Source organism: Zosterops lateralis, assembly GCF_965231275.1.
Source record: "Zosterops lateralis genome assembly, chromosome: 2".
NCBI classification, from domain to species: Eukaryota; Metazoa; Chordata; class Aves; order Passeriformes; family Zosteropidae; genus Zosterops; species Zosterops lateralis.
This window is the reverse complement of record NC_139763.1, coordinates 2,824,398-2,848,538: the sequence shown is the minus strand read 5'-3', so window position 1 is coordinate 2,848,538 and position 24,141 is coordinate 2,824,398. Positions and strand designations below refer to the sequence as shown.

The following is a 24,141-nucleotide window of genomic DNA, read 5'->3' as shown; positions in this document are numbered from 1 at the left end:
AGTCCCAGCTGAGCCACCTTGTCCGCAGCCCAGAGCTCTGAGTGCCACCTCCAGGCACTGAAATCACTCTTTCCATGGCGTTCCTAAGAGTCTCCCATAGATGAGGATAATAATGAAAATCAGAGATCATCTTGTGAAGTTTTTATCTTCTTTTCTTCGTATTAGAGCTGAGGTTAATACACAGGAGTCACAGTTTTGTGTTCAGACTCAGTGTTTATTAATTCTTACCTTTATTAGTCTCACAAATTGTGAGCTCTAACTAGCAAGGTAGAAAATGGAGGTGTCTCTAACTCTTTCCAGGGTTATTTAAGCATAAACTATCCAATAACGAGATGACACCTGTATATTTATACTTTTTACCCAATAATTGACCTCACAAGGTCTGCAATGGGGGCTTTTATCACCCAATTAGAAATAAACACCCAAAACCAAGAAGAAGAAGGACTTGGACAATGCCTTAAATCCTCCATATTGTTTAATATATATCACTGTATATTAAAACCTTAATTTCTAAGTTTTTCAGCCTGTGATATCACACACTTCTATTCAAACTCCACACCCACAACCCCAGTGCTGTCACTCAATTTTGGAAACCTGTTCCACGGCCTCAAGTCAAATGTAGTGTTTGCTTGAGGGTCACTGCCTGTTAGCACAGAAAGCCTAAAATCCTTAGTTTCCAGAATTCCAGCATCATCTCTGTGGCTTCACTGCTCCAAGCAGGAGCTCAGGAGAACAAGATCAAAGACAAATCTGAGTTTTCACTGCTCAAGCCTTGCAGATGCTTCATGCTGAGACTTTTAAACACAGTTTGAAAAAAAGGAACAACCAGAAAACCTTGGGGGTTTTTTTGTTCCAATCTGAAATTTAAAATTGAAGGACTTCACGGTGTTGGGACTTGTGGAGGAGGAGGAGTTCTGAGAAGGATATTCACCATTAATGTGAGGGCCAGACCCGGAGCAGGCGGAGGAGCCAAGCACTGGTGGAATGCAGGGGACGGCCAGCGAGCGTGACCTGCAAACGCTCCTCTGCCTCTGCTCAGGCACGTCCAGATCCTCATGGTTCCACCACTGCAACATCCATCAGCCACATCAGCACTGCAGGGCCACTGCTGAGCACTCACTGCTCTCCTGGACACTGCAGAGGTGCCCCCTGAGCACCTCGTGGTTCTTAAATTTCCTGGCTGCCTTTTCCCCTTGGCCGTGTTTGTTCCCAGGTGTTGGGGTTCAGCTGAGCTCCTCGTCCCAGGGTGGCTGTTGTGTCCCACTTTTTTTATTTGCTGAGGCTGCTGATGGACCCAAGGCTCTGTCACCCCCTTAGTGGCCACAGTGTCTCCCTTCCCTCACATTGTTTGGAGTGCAAACACCTGAGTTGGGATTTGCTGGCACAGCTTGTTGCATTTTCCAGGTTATTTTTCCTTTATCTCCTTCCAGTACACCCATTTCAGCTCATTTCCACAGGACTGGTGTGTTGGGGTCACTGTGCCTCGTTGGGTGTGCATTCATTGCATTCTGGCTTGTTAAAAATCAAAAAGCTCCTTTTTGCTGAAAAGATCCTTCTCCTCAAAGTTAATACAAAGTTAATACAAATTATGGATTAATAACAGCAAATTTACAAATCAAAACATTTGCACTTCTTAGCAGATGGAGCTGCATCATATCCAAACCTGATTGACAGATAGGATTTTATCCCAAATGTCTGAGGAAAGAAAAAATAAAACAATCCAAATTATTAGGAGAAAAAAAATAAACAGGTAATACCATATACTTCTTTACATCCCTGGAAGCCTGTTTCAGCAGGCTGCAGAAAAGGCCCCCAGAGCCACATTTAAACAAGGGAGGCACTCTGCCAACTCACAGTTTGGGAATTCCAGCTGGAGAGAGAAATCTCAGCGAGAGAGGCTTGAGGCTTCTAAAGGATATGCTGTGGTGAGATAGATTAGGCAAACTGGAGTCTCTCTAAGCCAAAATCAGATCTTCTGGGCTTTCCCCAGCCCAGCCAAACAAGGCTTATCAGCTGAGTGAAAAGTCTGGGGTTTTGGAAAGGGCACTCAGCTCACTGCAGTAAACAGAAAAGTCTCTGAGCTGAATTTTAGACTGGGAGATAAAACTCCATCTGAGGGGAGGATTAGTTGTTCTTTGAGTGGGCTGAGGAGCTGCCAGCTCTCAGGGAGTAAAAGGATGTCTCACATGGATGGTTTTGGGACCAAGGTGCAGTTTATCCTCTCCCAACTCTCACTGATGGGGTGGGGTGTGGTTGAAAAGGCTTTGCTGGGTTTTCCTGTGTAATTCTGAGGCAAATTTAGAGGGCAAGGAGCAAAATCTGAGCTGAGAATTGTAATTACAGGAGCAAGGAGATTCAAAGGTGTAAGAGGCTGAGTGAAGTCAGCTCTGGGAGCCTTCCTGCTAACAAAGAGTTTGTCTCTTTGATTGTGTTCCTTCTCTTTGTCTTCTCCAGGCTTTGGATTTAATGTGAATAACAGCAACCCCACCATCTGCATCAATGACCTCATTGCAAAGTTTAACAGGGAAGAGGGGACAGAGCTGAAGGCTCTGAGTGCAGATTGCCTCATTGCAAGGACTGTGACTGTGCTGGAGAGGCTCATAGAGGTTTTTCAGGAGAAGGGGCCCAATGGAGTTCTTCCCCTGTACTACAAGTACTGGGTACACAGGTAGGAATTAATGTCCTTCTCAAACTTTCTTTTAATAAAATTGGTAGAAGAACTCATGGATATTTTGTCCTTTTCCACAGAATTCCCTTTAATGTAAGTGAATAATTTAAAATAGGCTCTCAAGCAGGTTGCACATTTTAAAGGGAGAATTAAAGTGGCACATAATAAATCAATGAGTAGCATGGGTTAAAGAATGCTTCCAGGTATTTTGCATGTATCATCTCCAAACAAAGGGAACTGGGAGTGATTTGGTTTGAGATGGATGAAACTGCTGTACTTTTAGGGGGAAAAAACCCAATGGACTGTTTGGATTAACTCCAACTCCATCTGTTCCACAAGAGGAAATTAAAGCAGGTAGAAAATGCTGCTGGAAATCATTCTGTGTAAAGAACCAGTGAGGTGGGAAATTAAATATTCTACTAGAGAGTGAAGCCTTTCCTGTGGGGATGGGGAGGCCCTGGCACAGAGCAGCTGTGGCTGCCCCTGGATCCCTGGAGTGCCCAAGGCCAGGCTGGACATTGAGGCTTGGAGCAGCCTGGGACAGTGGAGGGTGTTGGGGTTGGAATGGGATGATCTTTAAGGTCCTTTACAACCTGATGCCTTAAGTTTTAACTTTGATGTTTTTCGTATTCTGTGCTGCCCAGCGGTGCAGCTCTGAGCTCACAGTCAGTGTCACTCAGCTCTGCACACAGCAGGGACACAAAACAAATCCTTTTCCTGCTGCACACCAAGGACAACTGGGACAAGTGTTCAGGCCCAAAAGCACAACCAAGGCTGGGCTGAGGAGAGAAAACAAGAAGGATGGGACTGCACCACCTGGGGCTGGGATTGGACAATTCAACCCCAAGGTGCAAATGGACCAAAACTTAGAAAAATGTAAGACTTTGTGACCAGTCAGGCATTTTGTGTCCACCTTGGGTGTAGCCCTGGCCAGGCTCTTGTCCTGCCCAAGGTGTGTCCTTAAAGGCCTTTTAATAAATACCTGCTTTATTCTCCAGCTCTGTCCAGTCTCTGTTTCAGGTCACCCTTCCCAAGGCATCAAACCCAAACCATTCCAGGGTCCATTTGGTGATTCTGATGAGTCCTCTGAGAGGATTTCGATGCCTTGGAGTGGCTGCCTAGAATAGAGACAAGATTAAGAGAATAAGATTTGAAAGGCCTATGAAATAAGAGAATAAGATTTATGAAAGGCCTTCCACAGATCCACCTGGGGCACTCAGAACCCTCCGAGGCTACACCCAACATAGACAATGATTCACGAGTTTTTCAGACAATTAAAAGTTTGGTCCATTTACATATCAGGGGTTAATCTACCAATTACAGCTGCAGGTCATGAAGTCACATTCCCCAATTTGCTCCCCCAAAATTCACTTTTGCTTGTACTTTTCAGAGCCTAAAGCTTTTGGTTTCCAGAAGGGAAACTGCTGCCTGCCAGCCATAAATGAGGTTTTAAGGTTAAAGCTGACCTCATAAACAATCCAAACATTTCAGATTGTTTTGTCTGACCAAAAAGCAAAGATACTAACACTTTACAATGAGCTACACACTGATGCAGCACAGGATTTGCAAAACACCAAAGCTGAGAACACCCCAAGTCTTTAATTCCCCTTCCCAATGGGCACGAGGTGCTGACAGAATTCCCTCCCTGCAGCGGGAAGCAGGTCCGGCTGCGCAGCGAGGACGGTCCCCTGGCCTGGATCGTGGGCATTGATGACTATGGATACCTCCAGGTGCACCAGGAGGGCAAAGGAGTGGAGTCTGTGCACCCTGATGGCAACTCCTTTGACATGCTGAGGAACCTCATCGTGCCCAAGCACTGAGAGCCTGCAGGGAACTCTTGGGCATCATCACCTGAACCTGCTCCAGGTGGGCACGAGGGAACTGAAAGTTTGATTTTTTTTTTCCGTCTGATTCTCTGCCTTGTGTCTGCCCGTGGGTGACTTCAGCAGCTGAGAAAAGAGGTGGTGATGTCACAGCTGAAGGCCTTGGTTCTTCTCATGAACTTCAGAGCAAACCTCTGTTGCCATTCTTTGTGAGGATCTGTTCCTTGCAAGGAGCCTGATTGCAAAGGAGTGTTTGTGATGAGCAGAACTTTCTCTTCGTTTACACTGGAGAGGCTGAAGTGGCTCAATATTTCCTCTTTTTTTTTTGTTTCTGTGTGATTTAGCACAGTGCAGGACAATATTTACTTTTTTATTTTATTTTTTTTTTAACTAAATTCTGTTTTTTCTGCGTTGTCTGCACTAAAACCAGCTGGAACATCACATATTTCCTGAATTGCTGGGATCACCACTGTGCTTAATTCCAGGTCTGAGTGAAAGATCCTTGAGGAGTTGGTTCTTCTCTTTGTGGACCTCTACAATAATTTACCAACCTGTGCTTTGATCTCAGGTCTGCAACTCTTAATGGCTGCCTTGACTTTTGGGAGAGTAATTCCATCAGCACTGAGGAATCCAAGTGCTTGGTTATCCAAATAATCTGAACTCTGCTCTCCTTCAGTCTGTTGGATCTGAGTAAATCATCTCATCTGTCCTTGAAATTGTGGTTTTCCAAGAGGTTTCAGCCACTGGAAGAAAAACCCACTGGAGCAGTGTCACAGAATCCCATCTCAGGGGATGGAACCTCTAATTAATTCAGAATTTTGTGGTTATTATATTATTATCTCAATGAAGTTAAGAGAATTAATCAAAATTCCCTCCTGCAAACAACTACTCCAGCGAAAAAGAGAAATCCCAGTGTTACCCCGTGTCCAAATTCTCTCCCAGTGCTCTGTTGTCACCCCCTTTTCCCAATCCAGTGTCTGGTTTTTGCTGCTGAGCACTAAAAGCAAGAGCTTTAACACCTGCTGACCTGAAAGCTGCTCATTTTGGGGGCTGCCTGCCCATTTCCAGGTGGAGGGAACAGCCTGGGAATCCTCCTGGAGCATCCACAGGGCAGCTTGGTGGGGTTTTCTCCCAAGGAGACTTGGCCACCAAACTCCCCAAACAATTCTGTGCTCACCAGGTTTGTCCCAGGTGTGATGTGACCACCTTAATTTCTTTTTTTATTATTATTTTTTCCATGGTGGATCAGCCAGATTGGTTTCCAGAAAGGAAACTGCTGTTTGCCAGCCAAAAATGTTTTTTTTTTTTTAGGTTAAAGTTCACCTCATAAACAATCCAAACATTTCAGATTGTTTCAGCTCCAAAGCCAAGAAGTCTTAAAACAAGGAAACTTGTCTGTAATGGTAATTTTGACCAATCCTCACATATTAGGGTTTAGGTGGTTTGGCAGCAAGAGCAGAAATTAAATTGTCCCTGTTAAATTGAGGATTTTATGCTCCATCTCACAGATGATTTGTCCTGATTGTCCAAACCCTTCTGGGTTTGTTTTTTTTTTCCCCTCATGATCCAAGACAAGTGAGGCTGCACCAGCATCTCCTAGAACTGCACACACACACACACAGAGCTGTTAATTGCCATCATTAAAATAATACACCAAGTTTAGATTTTTTTTTTTTTTTCCCACCAGATGCTTTTCAAAAGTGCTTTGGGCTGAGAACATTTGGCAGCTACCTTTGAGATCAAAATTCAATATTAATGCAAGTTGTAATCAACTGAAACTCGAGTCTGGCTTAATAAAGCTTCAATAAAAAGAAGAAACCATAAATTTCTATCTAGATCTGTTAAAAATGGGTGTGCACAGGCACACTCACATCTTCCTGCTGCATCTTCATTTATTTTCTGCCTTTTCCTTCACGAGCAGGAAAGCAGAGCCCTGGTGCTGCTTTTCCAACCACAGGGTTTTACAAAACTTCACCTTAAATCCAGAATTTGTAGCTCAAAATGTCTCAGCTTTAGGATTTTGCTTGTAGAAAACACATTTTTTGGGTTTTGTTTATGTTCCACACAGACTGGGAAGTGCCTGGAGGGATTGAACCACCAGGTTGTGCCTCAGGCTGGGGCTTGAGTGGCTTCTTTAAAATTTCTCTTAAAACTTCCTTAAAACTTCTCTTAAAACATCCTTAAAACATCCTTAAAACTTCTCTTAAAACTTCCTTAAAATTTCCTTAACGCTTCCTTCACTGGGGGCAAAAAAAGATGGAGAAAAGGACACACAACATGGGAATTTTGGAAGGGCAAGAATGAGTTTGTAAAGAAGCTTCGGTGGCTGAGCAGCAGCAGATGGATTTTTATTTTTTTTTAACAGCAAAACGCTGCAACGTTTCCTGGTTGCTCCTGGTCCTTGATTGATGAGGAGCTGCTTCTGTTTTCACTTGGAGTTGTCAGGTTGTTCCCAAATTATTTTTTGCATTGGGAAGGAAGTTGGAGTGGAATTTCTTTGCCACAAGGGAGAGCTCCCCAAACCTGCTGTGCCAGAGCTCAGGGGATGTTCTGGGAACCACTTTGCCTTTTCAGTGGTGCCTCTCCTGCTGTCTCAGACTTCCAGCCTGGGTTTGGAGGAAGGATTTGTTGCTTTCCCTTCAGAAGAACCAAAGACAAGGAGAATTCCCATGGGATAAGGAGCAGCTGGATAAAATCCTCTGGATGAGTCCTTGGAGAAGCCCCTGGCTCTGTCAGGTAGATGGAAGCACAAGAGTCTGACTCTGACTCTGCTGGACGTGGCACACCCAGAAAACCACAACATTTTTGCAGGAAAATCCTTGTTTTTCTGGTCCTCCCTATGTGTGGCAGACAAATGTGGTGTGGGGTGTCCCTGGGTGTGGGGATGGAGAGCTCCAGGCCCAGGAATAATGCACTGAAAATGTTTCATTTCGTTCAGCTGTCTGGATTAGTAAAACACCTCTTCCATTGTGAGGCTGAGCTCATATCTGAAACTATTTTCTTGATGAAGTGCTTTCAAAAAACTCATTTATTACCATGTCCACATTTCTGTGACTTCATTTTTTTTTTCTTTCTTTCTTTCTTTTTTTTTTTTATTTTTTTTTATTTTTTTTTATTCCTGCTGGGCTCTGGTAGAACATTTCTCATGGTGAAAACATTTGTGGGGGTTGTTTATTGATAGGAAAACTTCTGGGTGTGTTGGGAGTCCAAGGTGGGGTCGTGCCCAGTCTGTAACAAAACTGCTTCCAAAGGTTTGAAAAAGTAATAATGGACTTCACATTTCAGAGTCCAGGCAGCACATCCTGCTTCTAGTAAAGCTTTTTATAAGACTTCAGAGCTTCATTTTATTTTATTTTTTTTTAAATATATCCAGCAAATCAAGGGCTATTACCTGGAAATAATATTAAAGCATTTCATTCTTTCATGCTGCTGCTTCACTGTGCAAAAAATTGGTTTCTTTGCTTTTCTCTGATCAGCCTTAAAAACAAAAAAAAAAAATTATTTTTTGCAACTCCTTTGGAGCTTTCTGTAATGGAAATACCTGTCATGGGAAAGATTTGTGCTGGTTCCTGGGTTTGATAAAAAACATTTGCATGTTTAAGTGGTGGTGGGGATGCACTGCCTTGATCAGACACCAAAGAAATTAAATCTGAGCCCAGGAAAGAGCAGAGGTCAAAAAAATGATGGAGAAAAGAGAACTGCAGGGAAGGATTGTTGAGTGTGGAGCATCTCATCTGTGCTTCTGTGTCCTTGGCATTTTCCAAGTGTCTTCATTTAAAATGCAACGTGGCAAAAAATACAATAAATTTTAAAAAAACATTCATTGTGTGTTTTATAGTACATTAATTGTCAATTCTAGAACGTGTCAGAGTTGAAATAAATTTTCAAATATGCACCATTGTCCTCTGTAAAATACTTTAAAAAAAAAAATTCAACTCAGTTTTCCTTTGGCTACAGGATTTTATTGACATTTTAAACAGTTTTGTTTTACATAATAATAATAATAAATAAGCAAAAAATGCTTTACATTTTTCAGGGAATACATTATATATAATTCTGAGCATGAATAGGTTTGGGTGGGTTGCGTTGCTTCTTCACCTACACTTGCCAAATAGCTTTTATCTGCATCATATTAAAAAAAAAAATAAAGGCAAAATCTAACTTTCAGGGGGAAAAAATTTGGAATAATAATTCCTCTGTGGCAAATAAAAAAAAGAATTTATGTCCTGATTTGAGATTTCTGGAGAAATTCTGGCAGATTTCTCATTCCTTGGCACTTTCAGTGTAGAATTCCCCAATTTTGCACTGATTGTGCTGAATTTCCTTCAATTCCCTTTTTCAAATCCCAGGGCACAGAGAGTTGGGGACAAATCTGTGCCTTTATCAGCTTCTTTTATTTCCATTGAGCTGCTTCCAAAACTTGGAGACCTCAGTGTGGGATTCACTTTTCCAGCTTTACCTGGTCTGGTGAAGATGCCCTGACTGGCGAGGGGTTGGAATGAGCTCTTTAAAATCCCTCCCAACCCAAATTTTCTATGATTTTGGCAAAATATTCCCTCTTTCACCCTCTTTCTCCCATTTTCCATGATTTCCTTGCCAGGTCTGAACTGCCCTGAGAGTTAAAACTTTCTGGAGACTCACAACAAAGCTCAAATACTAAAGAGGAATGAGGTTATTTTTCATAAAATATTTCAATTCACATTCCCCTTCAGTGCCATAATTTATTTTTCATTATTAAAGCAATTTTTTGTTGTGATGGCAGTGCCCTGTTCTGGACTGCGACATCTGTAATTTAACCAAAAAATCCAATTTTTTCTCCCAATGTAATTTACTCCCAGATGGCAACACGGAATTGCTGTTTAAATCTCAGATTGGCAGGGAAAAAATAAAAAATAATAATAAAAAAATCCTTCCCACATTTGCTTTTGCCATCTTTTCTACACCTTCCCCTGCATTGTCAGCCTTGAGTTCATAATTGGTTCATTATTCCCTCGCAGGGAAATTTCCCCTGAAACACCTGGGGGAGGATGGTGGGATGATGGAACACCTCCTCTGCTGGAGTAAAGCCTGGAACTGGGAATAACAAGGTGGAAAAGTATTGAGCTGAAAAATATCCACGGTGGGTTTTGGTGGGGTTTTTTCAAGCAAAAGCTGATTTTTTTTGTGTTTTTACAGCGAGCAGGACTTCCAGAACACCCAAACGCAGCAGGGCCACTAATGAGGGAGAAAGTGCATCAGGCATCAGGTTTCTTTTTAATGATGCCAACCATGGCAGTGGCTCCTTTGGAGGGCATTGGGTTTGATTGAATTGAGCAGAATGAACCCAGGAACTGTGGCAATAATTATCTTTTCAGGAGTTGGGGTGGTTCATGAGAGAGGAGCAGGGGCTGGGAGGGCTCTGGAGCCACTGGAAAAGCAACTGGTGTCTCCTGGCTGTGATTTATGGGGTCAGCACGATGGTTAATCCACATTTACAGCTTTTCTGGAGCCTGGCCAGCTCCTCCAGCATGAAACACACCGAGGTTACACAGGGAGGGATTCTGCTGGGTTGGTTCTGCTTTGGGATTTTTTTTTTTTTTTTTTTTTTTTTTTTTTTTTTTTGTAATCACTGATTTGGCTTTTTTTGTTGTTCTGTTTAGCACAAAGTGTGTTTTTCATGCAATTGAAAAAGTCAGCTCAGAGTGTTCAGTGCAAGTTCACTCCCAAGTTAACATTAATTTGATAATAAAGCTTGTTCTGTTAAACTTTAATAGGAAGCAATGAAAAAGAAATACTCAAAATTGTTTTCAAGCCTTTGTTTTAAAACATTTTGTGTACTTGTAACAATAAATATTCATACACAGAAGGAAATAACTTCATTACTGTATTTTAATGGAAAGTTCCTTGCCCGTTTCAGGGCTTGGAGCTGGATGAGCTTTAAGGTTCCTCCCAACCCAAACCATTCTGGGGTGAATTATTGCTGCATAGAAAAGGATGGAGAACATGGAATTTTTAGCACTGAGTATTGCATTGTGATTTTTTTCTGATAAGGTGCAATCCACGAGCAAGTTGGGTTTTTTTTTCCATATTACACAAACCAGATAAGAATTTTCTACAAGGAATTAAATTATGGAATGGTTTGGGTTGGAAGGAACCTTAAACCTCATCCAGTTCCACCCTCTGCCATGGGCAGGGAACCTTCCACTATCCCAGGATAGTGCTCAAAGGTTTTCAGTGAAGTTCTTTTTAGAATCTGATGGGAGAAAGTTTGAAAAATTCTGAATTTAGCTTGAATTGAGGTAAGAGATGGAGCTGAGTGGCATCTACAGCCACATTTATTGTTTAGGGAGTCTTTTGTTGTTTTATCCTCTCACAATATTTGGGGAATTGGCTGAAAACCACCCTGGGCTGAGTGTTGTCAATTAAACTCACACTGATCCATCCTCTGCAAAGAATTAAAAATAAAAGGGTGAAAATCTCTTCCTGGCTGGCTGGGGCCGAATGTGAGTGTTCCAAATGTGCTGGTTGGGATTTGTGAGGTGCTCCAATCAGGGAATTCCAGCCCTGCCTTTGTGCTGACAACAGGATTTATGCAGGAGGAAGTTCAGCGTGTTAAGAGCTGGACCTTTCAAAGCTCACAGTTCTACTGGTAAGTTCAAAATAAAGCATAAATGTTCATTATTCTCTGGACTATAAAGAAAAACATTTCTGGTGCTGTTATTAAGATGTATTTGTGACTGGCTGGGTTGAAAAATCTGCCCAGGCTTCCCCCAGAATACTCAGGGAAACACAGGATTTAGGAGTTTCCTTTTCTTATTTGTGGGGAATTAGTTCCTGCTCCATAATTTGTCCCAATTTGCCATGACAAGACCTGTAACCCTGTAATACCTATCTTTGTACCTATTAATTTGTCATATTGTCCCTTGTCAAGATCAGTGGTGGTGGCAACAGTCTCCGAACACTGAAACCTGTGTTAAATAAATCAAATGGAGGGTTGATTTATTTAGTTTTAAAACTTTTTTGGTAATTAATAAATAAGCTTTTTTTTTTTTTTTTTTTCTGTTTGGGTAGGACAGCTGTGTTGTGGTTGTTCAAAATCACCACTCTCTCAACAAAGTCCATTTGTCAGGGGGTTGGGTGGAGAATCGATGCGAGGTTTCACACAATTTGTCAAAAAAACCCTAAACTAGAACACATATTTTATGATAATGATTTAAAAAAAAAAAAAAAAAAAAAAAAAAAAAAAAAAAAAAAAAAAGAAGAATCTTGAGTTTATTTTAAGGAGGGGTCAAGAAAAAAAAAAAAAGTTCTTCATATAAACCTCTGCATATAACACCTCTTGTTTTCCTTTTGCTGCAACTCTAGGAAATAACCAAAATAAAGATCTGGAATTGGCTTCTCCCTGGCCACCAGAGCTTTATTGGGGACCCTGAAACACGGCAGGGGATGGAGAGGGATTTTCTTACCCACTTTGTCCCTCACTTGCCCCTCCAGCTTTGCTCAGTAACCCTCACCGTATTTCCTCACGCTTTTTTTTAAATTTTTAAATTTCCTCTTTTTTTTTTGTTTTCGTTTTGGCAAACCATCCTTTTGGATTTTTTTTTTTTTGAGTCAAACTCCGACCCGTCCCCGTTGGTGCCGTCACCTCCCGTTGGCGATGATGACGGAAGTCCCGATGTAATGGGGCAGTGCAGATTCCTTGTGTGTTTCTGGAGAGGAGGCCGAGGAAGGGCTTTGGTTTTTGTAAATGAAGGTGGTGTTGACCTCCTCGGAGCCGTAGGGGAAATTCTCTGCCCCGTGTCCCACGGCCGTGCACGGGGAGCTCTGGAAGGCTCCGTGCTTGGCCAGCACGTGGTGGTAGTTGAGGAGCACGAAGGGGACTTGCCCCGAGGATCTCACATCCATCAGAGCTTCGGCATCGTGGTCCAGCTTGGAGCTCATCCTCTGGCCGCCCTCCAGCTCCTCCAGCCCGCCTGGCTGGTGGCTGATGTGCCCAAACTTGGGCTCTTTGACACAAATCCTCCTGCCCTGCTCGTAGACCGAGGGCACGGGCAGCAGGTGGCTGAGCTGTCCCTTGGCCTGGCAGCACTCGGATTTGGGCAGCAGCGGGTTGGGGAAGGAGCTCTCATTGATGGCCATTTTTTCCGGCAGGTCTCTGTGAAAGGCCAGCTTGTTCTCCTCTTTGATGAGGTGGGCGTGGGGCTGGAGCCTGCTGGGCTCTGTCTTGTTGTGTTTCAGGATGGCAGAGTCGTAGAGCTCCTCCTTGTACCTGCCGGGCACGGGCGCCGTGCAGCTGGGGAAGGGCTCGGGCAGAGCGTCCTGGCTGTACCTCCTGTTGGGCAGCGGGACTGGCAGGGGAAAGGAAAGGTGTTAATTAGTGACAGAGACACTCTGGAGTAATTACAGCTCACTGGTGTGATTGTCATAGTGATGCCTTTAAGTTTTAGCTTTTGTATTTCACATTCTGTGGTGGCCAGGGCTGCAGCTCTGAGCTCACAGTCAGTGTCACTCAGCTCTGCACACAGCAGGGACACAAAACAAATCCTTTTCCTGCTGCACACCAAGGACAACTGGGACAAGTGTTCAGGCCCAAAAGCACAACCAAGGCTGGGCTGAGGAGAGAAAACAAGAAGGATGGGACTGCACCACCTGGGGCTGGGATTGGACAATTCAACCCCAAGGTGCAAATGGACCAAAACTTATAAAAATGTAATAAAAATGACCTAGTGAGGTGTTAAGGCTGGGATGGACTCAATGATCTTGAAGGTCTCTTCCAATCTACACATTCTGTGATTCTGTAAGATTTCATGACCAGTCAGCCATTTTGTGACTTTTTTGTGTCCATTTTGGGACCATTTTGGGTTCACCTTGGGTGTAGCCCTGGCCAGGCTCTTGTCCTGCCCAAGGTGTGTCCTTTAAGGCCTCTAAATAAATATTTACTTTATTCTCCAGCTCTGTCCAGTCTCTGTTTCAGGTCACCCTTCCCAAGGCATCAGTAGTTAAATGAGGGGAGTTAAACCAAAGAAATGTTAGGAACTACAACCTGAAATCAAAATACCTTCCCCTTTAGTTGGCTCTTTTTAGGGATTTATCAAAGGGTTTGCTAAAAGCTGGGTAATGTTGGTACTTATCAATGGTTCCATGATTAAAATAGTGGAATTATGTTTATCATATAATAATAACCAGAAATAAATGAAATAAACTCAATTTATTCTCTCTGTCATTGTGGGAGTGCATTGGACACTTGCCCTTGTAAGGAGAACATCCAGCTCCAAGGTTGGGCTCAATGATCTCAAAAGTCTTTTCCTTCCACAGAATTCTGTTGATTCTGTAATTCATGGTATTTATTTGGGGAATATTTAATATCCAGATGAGATATCAGAAGGTGACATGTCATTATCTAATTAATGAAATCTCTTTGTGATACCCAGAGTGGGACACGTTAAAGGCTTTGCTTTTTCTCTTTGAAAAGCTGACATCAGATATTAAAAACATCACTTGAAAAGCAGCATAAACCCCTCTTCAGCAGTGCTGGATCTCTGCTTTTAAGATATTCCCACGTAATAAAGGTAGATAATGAAAAAAATGCAGAGAAAAAATTGGGCGTTTTTAGAGAATCAGAAGCCAGATAATTCATTTTTCAAGAGTATAAGCCTAGGAAATCTATTCAGGTTTTTCCTCTAAAATATCTTGGGCAGTCTCGCTTTTCTCCTCAGTTTCTGCATGGCAACTGAACTCTTGAAACAATTTGAGTTATTTTTACCATTTTCAGCTTGGCTAATGAAGCTTTTCCTTTTTGTGCACTCCTGTCTACAAGTGGTGAGAGAAAAGGCTTTTCTCCTGTACCATATGAGTAATAATTTTTTTGCTCTCTCCTGTGAGCAGTTTGTGAGTCAAACAGCTCCTCCAAGGCACATTTGAAAATTTTATGTTAAAGGAAAAATGACACACTGAGCAAATGTCTCAAGTTAGACCCAAACTCTTGTTTTGTGTGAGGTTCACTGGAAGCCCTGGACACTTAAATGGCTTTTTTAAAATGGGTTTTCTGTTTTTCTAAAGATTTTATTCAACATCTTTAAAGTTTTGGAGTTCCCCTCTATTGGTTGCTGATGTAACCATTCCCATTAATAATTAAATATTCCCTGTGCTGTAATAGACTGGCAAAGCCCTCATGGATAACAGAGGAAGCAGAAATGGCTCGGTTGTACCTTTTTATTTTTTACATGCAGAGCTCCATTAATTTCAGAGGGAGTTGCACTATGTAATTAAGACCAGAATTTAAACAGGAATCTGGTTCCAATTTCTTCTTCACCCTCCTAAAAACAAGGACCCTTCAAGTTATTCTGTCCCATTTCTGTGTAGACATTTTGTCACAAGAAGTAGAAGCTGAAGGAAGCAGAGTTCTCACCAGCTGGGGGAAAATGGCCCTTTCAGGTCACAAATCCAACAAGGGTTCAGCCACGGGCTTGAGAATGGCTTGGGAATTTTACTGGTGTCATTCAGTGCTCTGATTTTAACATTTGGTGGTTTTATTGTGAAATAAATAGAGATGCTGAGAGCTACAGACATGTAAATAATATGGTTTCATGATCAGGTGTTCTGGGTTTGAGGTGTCCACAAAAGGGATGGATTTGTCCTCCTCCAGTTTGGAATGTTTTCACTTTATGGCTCTTCTTAAATCTTGGAACAAAAATGTTATTCTTTTCTATTTTTAGAGCCCAGGAGAGCTTGGGAGAAGCTGAGGCATCACAGCCACCAGTTGGCCTCTGCCTTGTCACCTTTAATTTTGTAATCTCAAATTCTCTTGGACATTTAAGGTCCTTTTCAACCCAAACCTTCTGTGATTCTGTGATTTACAACCTGATGTAGCCACAGATTCACAGAAGGTTTTGGTTGAAAGGGACCCCAAAACTCCTCCAGTGCCACCCCAGCCATGGCAGGGACACCTTCCCCTGTCCCAGGCTGTCCCAATGTCCAACTTGGCCTTGGGCACTGCCAGGGATCCAGGGGCAGCCACAGCTTCACCTGTACCAGGGCTCTGAACAAAATATTTCTTCCCAATCTTGATCTGACCCTCCCCTGTGACACTTTAAAACCATTTTCCCTTGTCCTGACACTTTCTGCCCCTATAAAATTCCCACTCCCTCCTTTTTATTAAATAAGGCAAAGATAGAACAGGTCTTAATACAAGCCCTGCCCATGAAAAAATATTTGTTTAGATTATCTCAGTCTGTGCTTGTCCTGGTCTGAACCCTCATTCCAAATCACCCAAGGCATGGGTTGATTGTTCTCTGTTATTCTCCCTCCAAAAAACAAAAGTGAGACAAAATGATCTCCCAGACCTCTTTGTCTGCAGGGGAATTCCCTTTGTAAAATGTCATTTCTTCCTTCCAGTAGGCACTGGCTAAACCTGGGGAGGTTTTTTTCACAGATTTTCTCAGTCCTTTTCCCTCATTTCCTGAGTTTTGACATGACTGCTGGCACAAAGCTGCACACAGGTAATTCACAAGGACCAACAGCACCACTGAGTGACCAGCAGGTCCTGCAGTGCCCACAGCAGCAACCTCAAGGCTAAAAAGCAAATTTCTGGCTAAAAATACAGTTGCCTTCACTGAAATGATTTTTTTTTAAAAAATTTTTGATGACTGAGCCAGCTGGGAAGAAGTGGAAGAAGCTTCAAAAAACCAGATCCTGCAGCAGAAAACATCTGATCCGCAGGCAGTTGCATCTGCTACGTGCTTCCTCCGAGCTTTGACGGCTTGGCACCATCATCCTCCAATCTCTGATCTCTCCAAAAGGAGCTGTTTTTCCATGGACCAAAAAAAAAAAAAAAAAAGAAAGAGAAAAAAAAAAAAGGCTTTTGGCCCAGGGAGTTTTTGGCAGATGCTGCCGCGGGTGTGATGTGGAGTCGCCCTCGCGCTCCAAGCCGGCTGCCAGATGTCAGAGTTTGGCTTTGCCTTTGGGTGGAAGATGATGATGCTAAGCAGATCCTCCCTGCTTTGAAGCTCCCTGGCTGTCAGTTCTCCAGAGAGCCACTGGAAAAAAAGGGAAAAAAAAAAAAAATCCAAAAGAGCTGCTCTTGGCGACCTCGGGGAGGTCAGATACGGAAAAATGGTTCAGAATTCGGCAAAAAGTGCGACGGTGCTGACCCTGCTTGAGGAGGTGTAAAGGTTTTTTATATTTTTTTAAAATAATATTTATATTTTTGACTCAACAATGGCCACTAAAGGCCCACAATGTGGATATTTTTCCTCTAATTAGAGAAAACCACCCAAACCCAAAGAAGGAGGAAAAAGAAAGCGAAGAAAAAGAAAAAAGCAAAGACAGCACCCCAAATCCTCCATCTTGACTCATATGTATTACTATAAACTAAACCCCCAAATTCTAAGTTTCTAAAATTCCAACAAGGAGGAAACAAGGCTGCAAAAACTGGATGGGAATCCTGTCTATAGGGGAAGCTCTGTTCTCCTTTCCCCTTTTGCCATGATCTCTGACCAGCCTTGAGTTTGACCATATTTTTTTTCCTCCTAAATAACGCAGCTCAAAGTGCTTTATGGCAAACCAATTTTCATCAAATCCCCGATAAATGTCCATAATAAATATCAATTAAAACACATCAAAATGCTCGAAGGAGAACCCACATCTCCAAACTCAAGCAGCAAAACCTTCAGAAGCAGAAGAACCAGAAATAACCTCTGGTTTTGCAGCTCCATTTTCCTCCTGATGAGGAAACGGTGATGTGGGATGAGATTGAGAAATTCCTTGCAGGTTTTTAATTGGAATTTGGAGGAGTTTTACCCTATTCCTCCAAATTTACTGGGGACAGGCAGGATTTACTTCAGGTTTTATCCTTATCCTTAAAAGATTTAGGTTTTTTGGGAGGGTTGGGAGTTTTTTTTGGTTTGGGTGTTTTTTGGAGGGTTAGTTTTTGTTGGGTTTTTTTTTTTGTTTGTTTGTTTGATTGGTTGTGGTTTTGGGGGGTTTTAAGGGATTTTATTTGGTTGGTTGGTTTTGGGTTTTTTGTTTGGGTTTTTTTCTTTTTCTATTTTTTTTTTTTTTTTTGGTTGGTTGGTTGATTTTTTGTTTTCTTTTTGTTTTCTTTTTGGTTTTGTTTTGTTTTGGGGTTTTTTGGGGGGGTTTGTTGTTGTTGTTGTTGTTGTTGTTGTTGTTGTTTTGGGGTTTTTTTTGTTGTTGTTCTTGGGAATTTTTTTGTTCTTTTTCCTTTTTTTTTTCCCCACAGCATCTTTAGAAAGGACAAAACCATTTCTTATTTTTGGTCTAAAACTCCTCCTTTTCCCCCACAGTCCACAGGAGCCACCAAAGGAAGCGGCAAATTAGAGGAGCAGCAGCTGAGGGAAAGGGTTTAACCTGCTCTGGGCTGGGAGAAGAGCTTCACTCTTCTCATTTCCAACCTACCCACAGAAAAGTGAAATAAAATGCTGCTGGCACTGAGGTGAGGTCAAACCATCCTGTGAAGGACAAAACCCCAGGCAGGAATTATTTGTTCCTCTGTGGGAAGAGCATTTCATGGCTGACTCCATCTTCTCTTTGATGCAGCAAGCTCAGCTTTGAATATCTCTGTATTTTAATATCTTTATATTTTAATATTCCCATTGGATCTTGGATATCTACACCCATAAGTGAATCAATCCTTGATTCTGGCACCCAAGAGCCTGCCTGGAGACTACTTAATTTTTATTTTTTATTTTAAATTTCCACTGCTGGTTCCTCCATTCCAAGAAAGGAGGGTTTCCATCTGACTACACAGCAGTACCTCAGTCCTCATCAGTGATTTTTAATTAATGAAAATGATATATGCAGAGAGATGTGGATGGGATCCAAGGACTGGCTCTGGATTGGAAAGTGAAAAACTGAAGTATTGCTTAAAGCAGTTTAATGAAGAGTTTCCTGGGAGTTCTGTAGCAGCTGATCTGAATTCTGCACTTGATGATGTTCTCTGACACTTTCAGATACACCTTAAATCACAAAACAGCTCCTATATTTAATTAGACTGAATAAACACCAATCTGGTGGGGTTTTATATTTTTTGCCTATTTTTGTGGCAGGTTTTGGTATAATTCTCACAGTTACTGAAAGGAAAGCAGGGAAGAGGAGGGGAAATCCAGGCCAACCAAGGCTGTTCTTGCTAAAAATCAGCAGCAACCTGAAATCTCAGCAGAACTTCTGAGGCTCATTCATGAAAGCAGGTAAATTCATAGTCAAGGAAGTTAAATTCAGAAGGGGAAGCTGGGTCAGGGGAGTAATTAGTTCTGTTAATTGAGTTAAAGACACTTGACACCATCCCAAAATTGCCAGAGTCTGGTTTGTCCAGATATTTTTGTTGCTTTAGGTGATCAACATTGTTCTTTGCCCATCACAACTTGATTCAGTTTCATTTTTGAGTTGGGGCAGCTGGGAGATCAGGAATGTGTAAAATGAGAGATAAAATCTCTGCCAAAACCACTGCAATGAGCCCAGTTCTGGTTGAACACAGGGGAAATAAATAAGTTGGACAAGATGATCCTCAGAAGTCCCTTCCTGCCCTAATTATTCTGTGATTCTGGGATTAGAGAGTATTTTGAGCATCTTTACATTTGGTTGTTTTATAATTTTTCCAGGTTATTTCTTACAGGTTTCCACCTCAGAGATGTCAATGCCTTTCTTCAAAGAATTTCTATCCCTGACCATCTGCACAGTGAAATAATGCAGGTGGTGGGAGACATTTTCAAATTCAGAATTATTGTCAAGGAAAGCAGAATTATTACTCTATAAGATAAAGACTTTCAGAGTGGTTTTCTGCTGAGAAAGGACAGCCTTCACTTTTTTATGGGAATATTTGGTGTTTATTTTAATTTCTGTGTTAAAATTGTCAAAAATTATTGTGGAGGTGAAGTTTCAGTCTGACTTCAGCCATGACTTACCTGAGAAATTCCACTGAAATAACTCTGAGAGTGCAAAACATGAGGGTAAACTGTGCCAGTGTTGAAGGAGGAGGGATCACTGTGCTGCTCTAAAAGTGATTCTGGTGAGTGCATTTTGTCAGCTGAAGCTTTGATAATATTCCCAATCCAGTGCTGATGGAAATGGGAAGAAGGAACATGGGAACGCCATAAAGATAATGATTGATTATTGGTTATAATATCATAATATACACTTCACTGCCTCTGATTTTCTGTGTTTCCTAAACTGATACCTTAGGATTTCAGCTTTTATATATTTCAAATCCTGTACCAGCATCGCCCCAAACACTGTCCCCAAGGGCCACACCCAGGTTCCTTCTAAGTAATTCCAGAGACAGTGACTCCAAACCTCCCTGGGCATCACTCTAAACTCTTTATAAAGTGTCAGTTACTGTCTTTACATTTTGGTCAGATAAAACAATCCCTCTCTAGGCCTGAAATCCAAGGGCACCCTACAACCTCAGGCCTTGGAAAGTACAGACAAAAGTGAATTTTGGGGGAGCAAACTGGGGGGATGTGACTTCATGACCTGCAGCTGTAATTGGAGGATTAACCCCTGATATGTAAATGGACCAAACTTTTAATTGTCTGAAAAACTCGTGCCCATTGTCCATGTTGGGTGTAGCCTCGGAGGGTCCTGAGCGCCTTTCATAAATCCCCACTCTTATTCTCTTTATATTGTCTCTGCTCTAGGCAACCACTCCAAGGCATCAAAATCACCTCAGAGGACTCATCAGAATCATCCAATGGACCATGGAATGGTTTGGGTTGGAAAGAACCTCAAAGATCCTCCCATTCCCACCAATTTCCAAACCGCCAACGCAAATCCTTTCCTCTTGGCTCAGGGCCACACCCACCTTCATAACCCTGTGCAAGGTTGTGCCTGATGATGTTGACTGGCTGCTCGGGGAGGTTTTTGGAGGGTGACTGGCCGCTGGGCACCAGGGGGTTGGCGTAGTGCCACTGGCACTCGCCGTTGGTCTGCAGCGCGCCCAGGAAGAGCCGCGCCACCTCGCAGGGCGCCCCTTGGGCCTGCCCAAACTTGGCTGGCAGCATCTGCTTCTTGCCACCGAAGACGTGGGAGTCCACAGGGAAGTGTCCATAGTGGTAGGAGAAGGGCAGGCTGTAGGGAGGGGCGTAGAGGAGCTCGCTGCTGCTCTCTGAATGGAAGTTCTGTTCCTGAAGGGCGGCGGCGCTGGCGGCGGGGCTGGAGCGCCAGCTCCCCCCAACCTGGCTGCATTCCAGTTTGTCTGCTTGGAACGAGCTGTATTGCTGGGGGAGAGAGCAGGGGGAGAGAGTTAAAGGAGGAACTTGTATAGGAAAGTGCAGAAGAGGTCAGACAGGCACCCAGAGCTGGGCCCTGCTGGCTCAAGGGATGGACTGAGCGATGCGTTTAAAGTTTCTCTCTTCGTAACTTTGCCTTCACATGGGAACAAAATTCCTGCTTTGGTTTGATAACTTTGGCAGTTTGGTTTTACAGAAGTCTAGGATTAAGGCTGGGAAAGCCCTCCCACCCAGGGAGTCCCAGCTGTGCCCAGTGCTCACATTGTCCCTGAGTGCCACCTCCAGGTGACACCTCCAGGGATGGGCACTCCAAACCTCCCTGGGCAGCCCTTTCCAAAGCCTGACCTCCCTTCCCAGGAAGAAATTCCTCCTGACATCAAGAACCCCACACGCCAACAGTAAATGACACACATTCTTCACCAACACAAATTTTCCAAGCACAGGATTTTCTTCTTTTTGCCAAGAAAGGACTTTGTGGTTCAAGTGCTTCACACACTCCATATCCCAAAAGTTTTACATCATTTACCAGAGCTGGTTTTTGCTACCTGTACTTTCCACCCCAAGGAAAAAAGGATCTGATTTTATCCTGCTTTATGAGGGATTTTCTGGGGTAGACAATCCTATAGTCTGTTTTATAGTAAATTCAGTCCTGGGTTATCTCTACATTGTCCCAAGAATTCTGTGAGAATAATTGGTCAGTAAATATTGCTGGAAAATTTACCTGTGGTGGGTAAGGTGTTGTTCTGAGTTTTGCCTTCATTTTATTACTTTTGGGTTTGACTATTTTCCTTGTTTCCTGCGAGGTAGGTACTGAGTTTCTGCATGAAAACTGTGACTTGGAAATGGTAACCTGGTCCAGTGACAACTGAAGTTCCTTGTACTCAATATCTCTGCAAAAGAACAGCCCAGTAAATGAAAAACACAGAAAAAATCCAAGCTAACTCCTGTAAAAATACATGCTAGTGCTCACAAGGCTGGAATTTTCACTCTTGCAAGATTTTCGCTGAGTCTGGGGATGTCAAGAGGCAGAGAATCTTATAGGGTGACCTCATTCCCATGGAAATCTATCAAAAAACTCCACTGGGAATCACATAACCACCTTTGGATGAAGTGTCCCCTCTCTCTGAGCCTGAGGTGTATCATTTTCCCTCAGCCATCCCTGGCTCCCTGTGGTTTGGAATCATGGAAAGACAGAGATCAATCAATCAATCAATCAATCTGTCTCCTGCTCAGTCAGGGATTGGTCTCTGCCCTGGTTCTCACCATCAACCCTGAAGAAAGGAAAAGGAGCAACGTTCCTCCCCTGTTGGCAGTGTGGGCTTGTGACTAAACCACACAAGCTGAAAGGTTGGTTTTGATCAAAAAAAATCACAGGGTATTCAACTTTGGAAGAGATCTTCAAGTTTATCCAGTCCCACCATCACCCAGCAGCCCCAGCATCAGCCCAAGAGCCACATCCAGACTCCTCCTGAGTAATTGCAGAACTCCAAACTTCCCTGGGAAGCTCATCCCAAGGCCTGACCAGTCTTTCAAAGGAAAAAAAAACCCTTCTAATCTCCAATCTGAAGCTGTCCTGACAAAATTAAGGCCATTTTCCTCTCCTCCTTTCCCTTGGGACACGGCAGCAGAACCCGACACCTCTGGCTGTCCCCTCCTGTCAGGGACTTGTGCAGAGCCACAAGGTCCTCCCTGAGCCTCCTTTTCTCCAGGCTCAGCCCCCTCATCTCCCTCATGAGATGTTTTCCAGACTCTTCCCCAACTCCATTGCCCTTCCCTGGACAAGATGAAGATTTATATAATAAAAATATTAATTAACACAACAATATTTCCTCTCGCTAAAGGGACGGCATCACACAAACAGAGAAATCTGCAACCACACGGGCACAAAACGACACTTGGGAGACACCAGCAGAGAAAACCTGGCAAATTTAATCATTAGTGACTCAATCAGTGATAACAGGTAATGGTACAAAGTATTTGGACTTACGTAAGGACATAATTGACACTCACTATGCAGTGAGGCCGTGACGAACGGCTGTTGTGCACGATGGTGGCGTAGCTCTGCACCCACACCCAGCCTCCCTGCTTGGACAGCAGCCTGTAGTACTTGGTGGTCACTTGGCCTTTCACCAGCACTGTGAACACAGGGAAAAAGAGAAATTAAAAAAAATAATAATAATTAAAAAATCCACATTTATTTTTTATTTGCAAGCCGAGCTGTTCTCTCCATCGTGGAATCACAGAATTCACAGAGTTCACAGAATTCACAGAATTCACAGGATCACCGGGTTGGAAGAGACCTCCAAGATCGAGTCCAACCCAGCCCCAACACCTCAACTAAACCCTGGCCCCAAGTGCCACATCCAGTCTTTCCTTAACCACATCCAGGGATGGTGACTCCACCATTATTGAGGCTGGAAAAGACGTTTGAGATTATTGAGGTTCAACCCATGTCCTCACACTCTCTCCTTCCTCTTCCTCCCAATAACCCCCTGCAAAATTATCTATCCTGCCCCTTTCTGTAGATTCATAACACCACATTATTGTTTATATAAAATTTGAAGACTCCAAAGTTTTGCCTTCCTTCTTCTCTGGGTCAGCTGTGGTCACATTCTTCACAAACACTGTTTTAGAATTTCTAACTGCAAAAGAAAAGCTCAAGGCAGCAAAAGGATTCTGAATTGGATACAATCCTTTTGAAAGGAGAGGAAATGGCTTCAAATTGCACCAGGGGAGGCTCAGGCTGGAGATTGGGCAAGGAAATTTCCCTGGCAGAGTGGTCAGGCCTTGGGATGAGCTGCCCAGGGAGGTTTGGAGTCACTGTCTGGGGGAGTGTTCAGGAGGAGGCTGGAGGTGGCCCTTGGGGACAGGCTTTGGGCTGATGCTGGTGCTGCTGGGGTGGCACTGCCTGATCCTCAGGGGCTCTTCCCACCTTGGCCATTCCATGGAATCAAAGCCAAAGGCACCTGCACATCCACCAAATCTTCAGGGGGCCACAACTCCCAATTCATCTGCTCCCAGCCTCAGCCCCTTGAGGGCTGTCAGGAGTCTCCAGGATGGTCCCTCCCATCCAAAGCTCAGCTTCCTCCAAAGCCAAAGGGCTGAGATGAAGTTCAGCTGAGCTTTGGAGTGACAGGCTGGAGGTGGCCCTTGGGGACAGGCTTTGGGGTGAGGACTGAATGATCCTGAAGGTCTCTTCCATCCCTGAGGATTCTGTGATCCTGAGATTTTTTTTTCCAGATTATTTGGAAGCACTTCTCTCATACCTTGACAGATTATCATGGATTTTGTGATGTATTTTATTCTGTGATTTTTTTTTCCTCTGTAATCATGAAAGTTGGTTTAAAAGGATAAAATTTTAAAAGCTCTTTGGTTGTGAAGCACCCAAACAAAGGACAGAGAGGGGAATCAAATATCTGATAAATTC

General features: G+C 43.1%; 2 protein-coding genes across 14 annotated transcripts in view; one reads left to right on the top strand and one right to left on the bottom strand.

Moving 5' to 3' along the window:
* The window catches only part of HLCS (holocarboxylase synthetase), a gene marked incomplete at its 5' end in the record, with an annotated part of 120,756 nt that extends 108,831 nt beyond the window's left edge, over nt 1-11,925 (top strand). The window contains 2 exons of the mRNA XM_083884098.1: nt 2,455-2,668; nt 4,320-11,925. Coding sequence (XP_083740224.1) covers nt 2,455-2,668; nt 4,320-4,488 — 383 coding nt within the window. The 3' untranslated portion in view covers nt 4,489-11,925. The remainder of the gene's footprint in view (nt 1-2,454; nt 2,669-4,319) is intronic.
* Nucleotides 11,926-12,058: 133 nt separating this feature from the next.
* The window catches only part of SIM2 (SIM bHLH transcription factor 2), a 60,803-nt gene continuing 48,720 nt past the window's right edge, over nt 12,059-24,141 (bottom strand). For all 13 annotated transcript variants that reach the window (XM_083884107.1, XM_083884108.1, XM_083884109.1 and 10 more), the window contains 4 exons: nt 22,702-22,849; nt 21,436-21,604; nt 20,288-20,702; nt 12,059-12,818 (listed from right to left, as the gene is read on the bottom strand). In XM_083884107.1, coding sequence (XP_083740233.1) covers nt 12,112-12,818; nt 20,288-20,702; nt 21,436-21,604; nt 22,702-22,849 — 1,439 coding nt within the window. In that variant the 3' untranslated portion in view covers nt 12,059-12,111. The remainder of the gene's footprint in view (nt 12,819-20,287; nt 20,703-21,435; nt 21,605-22,701; nt 22,850-24,141) is intronic.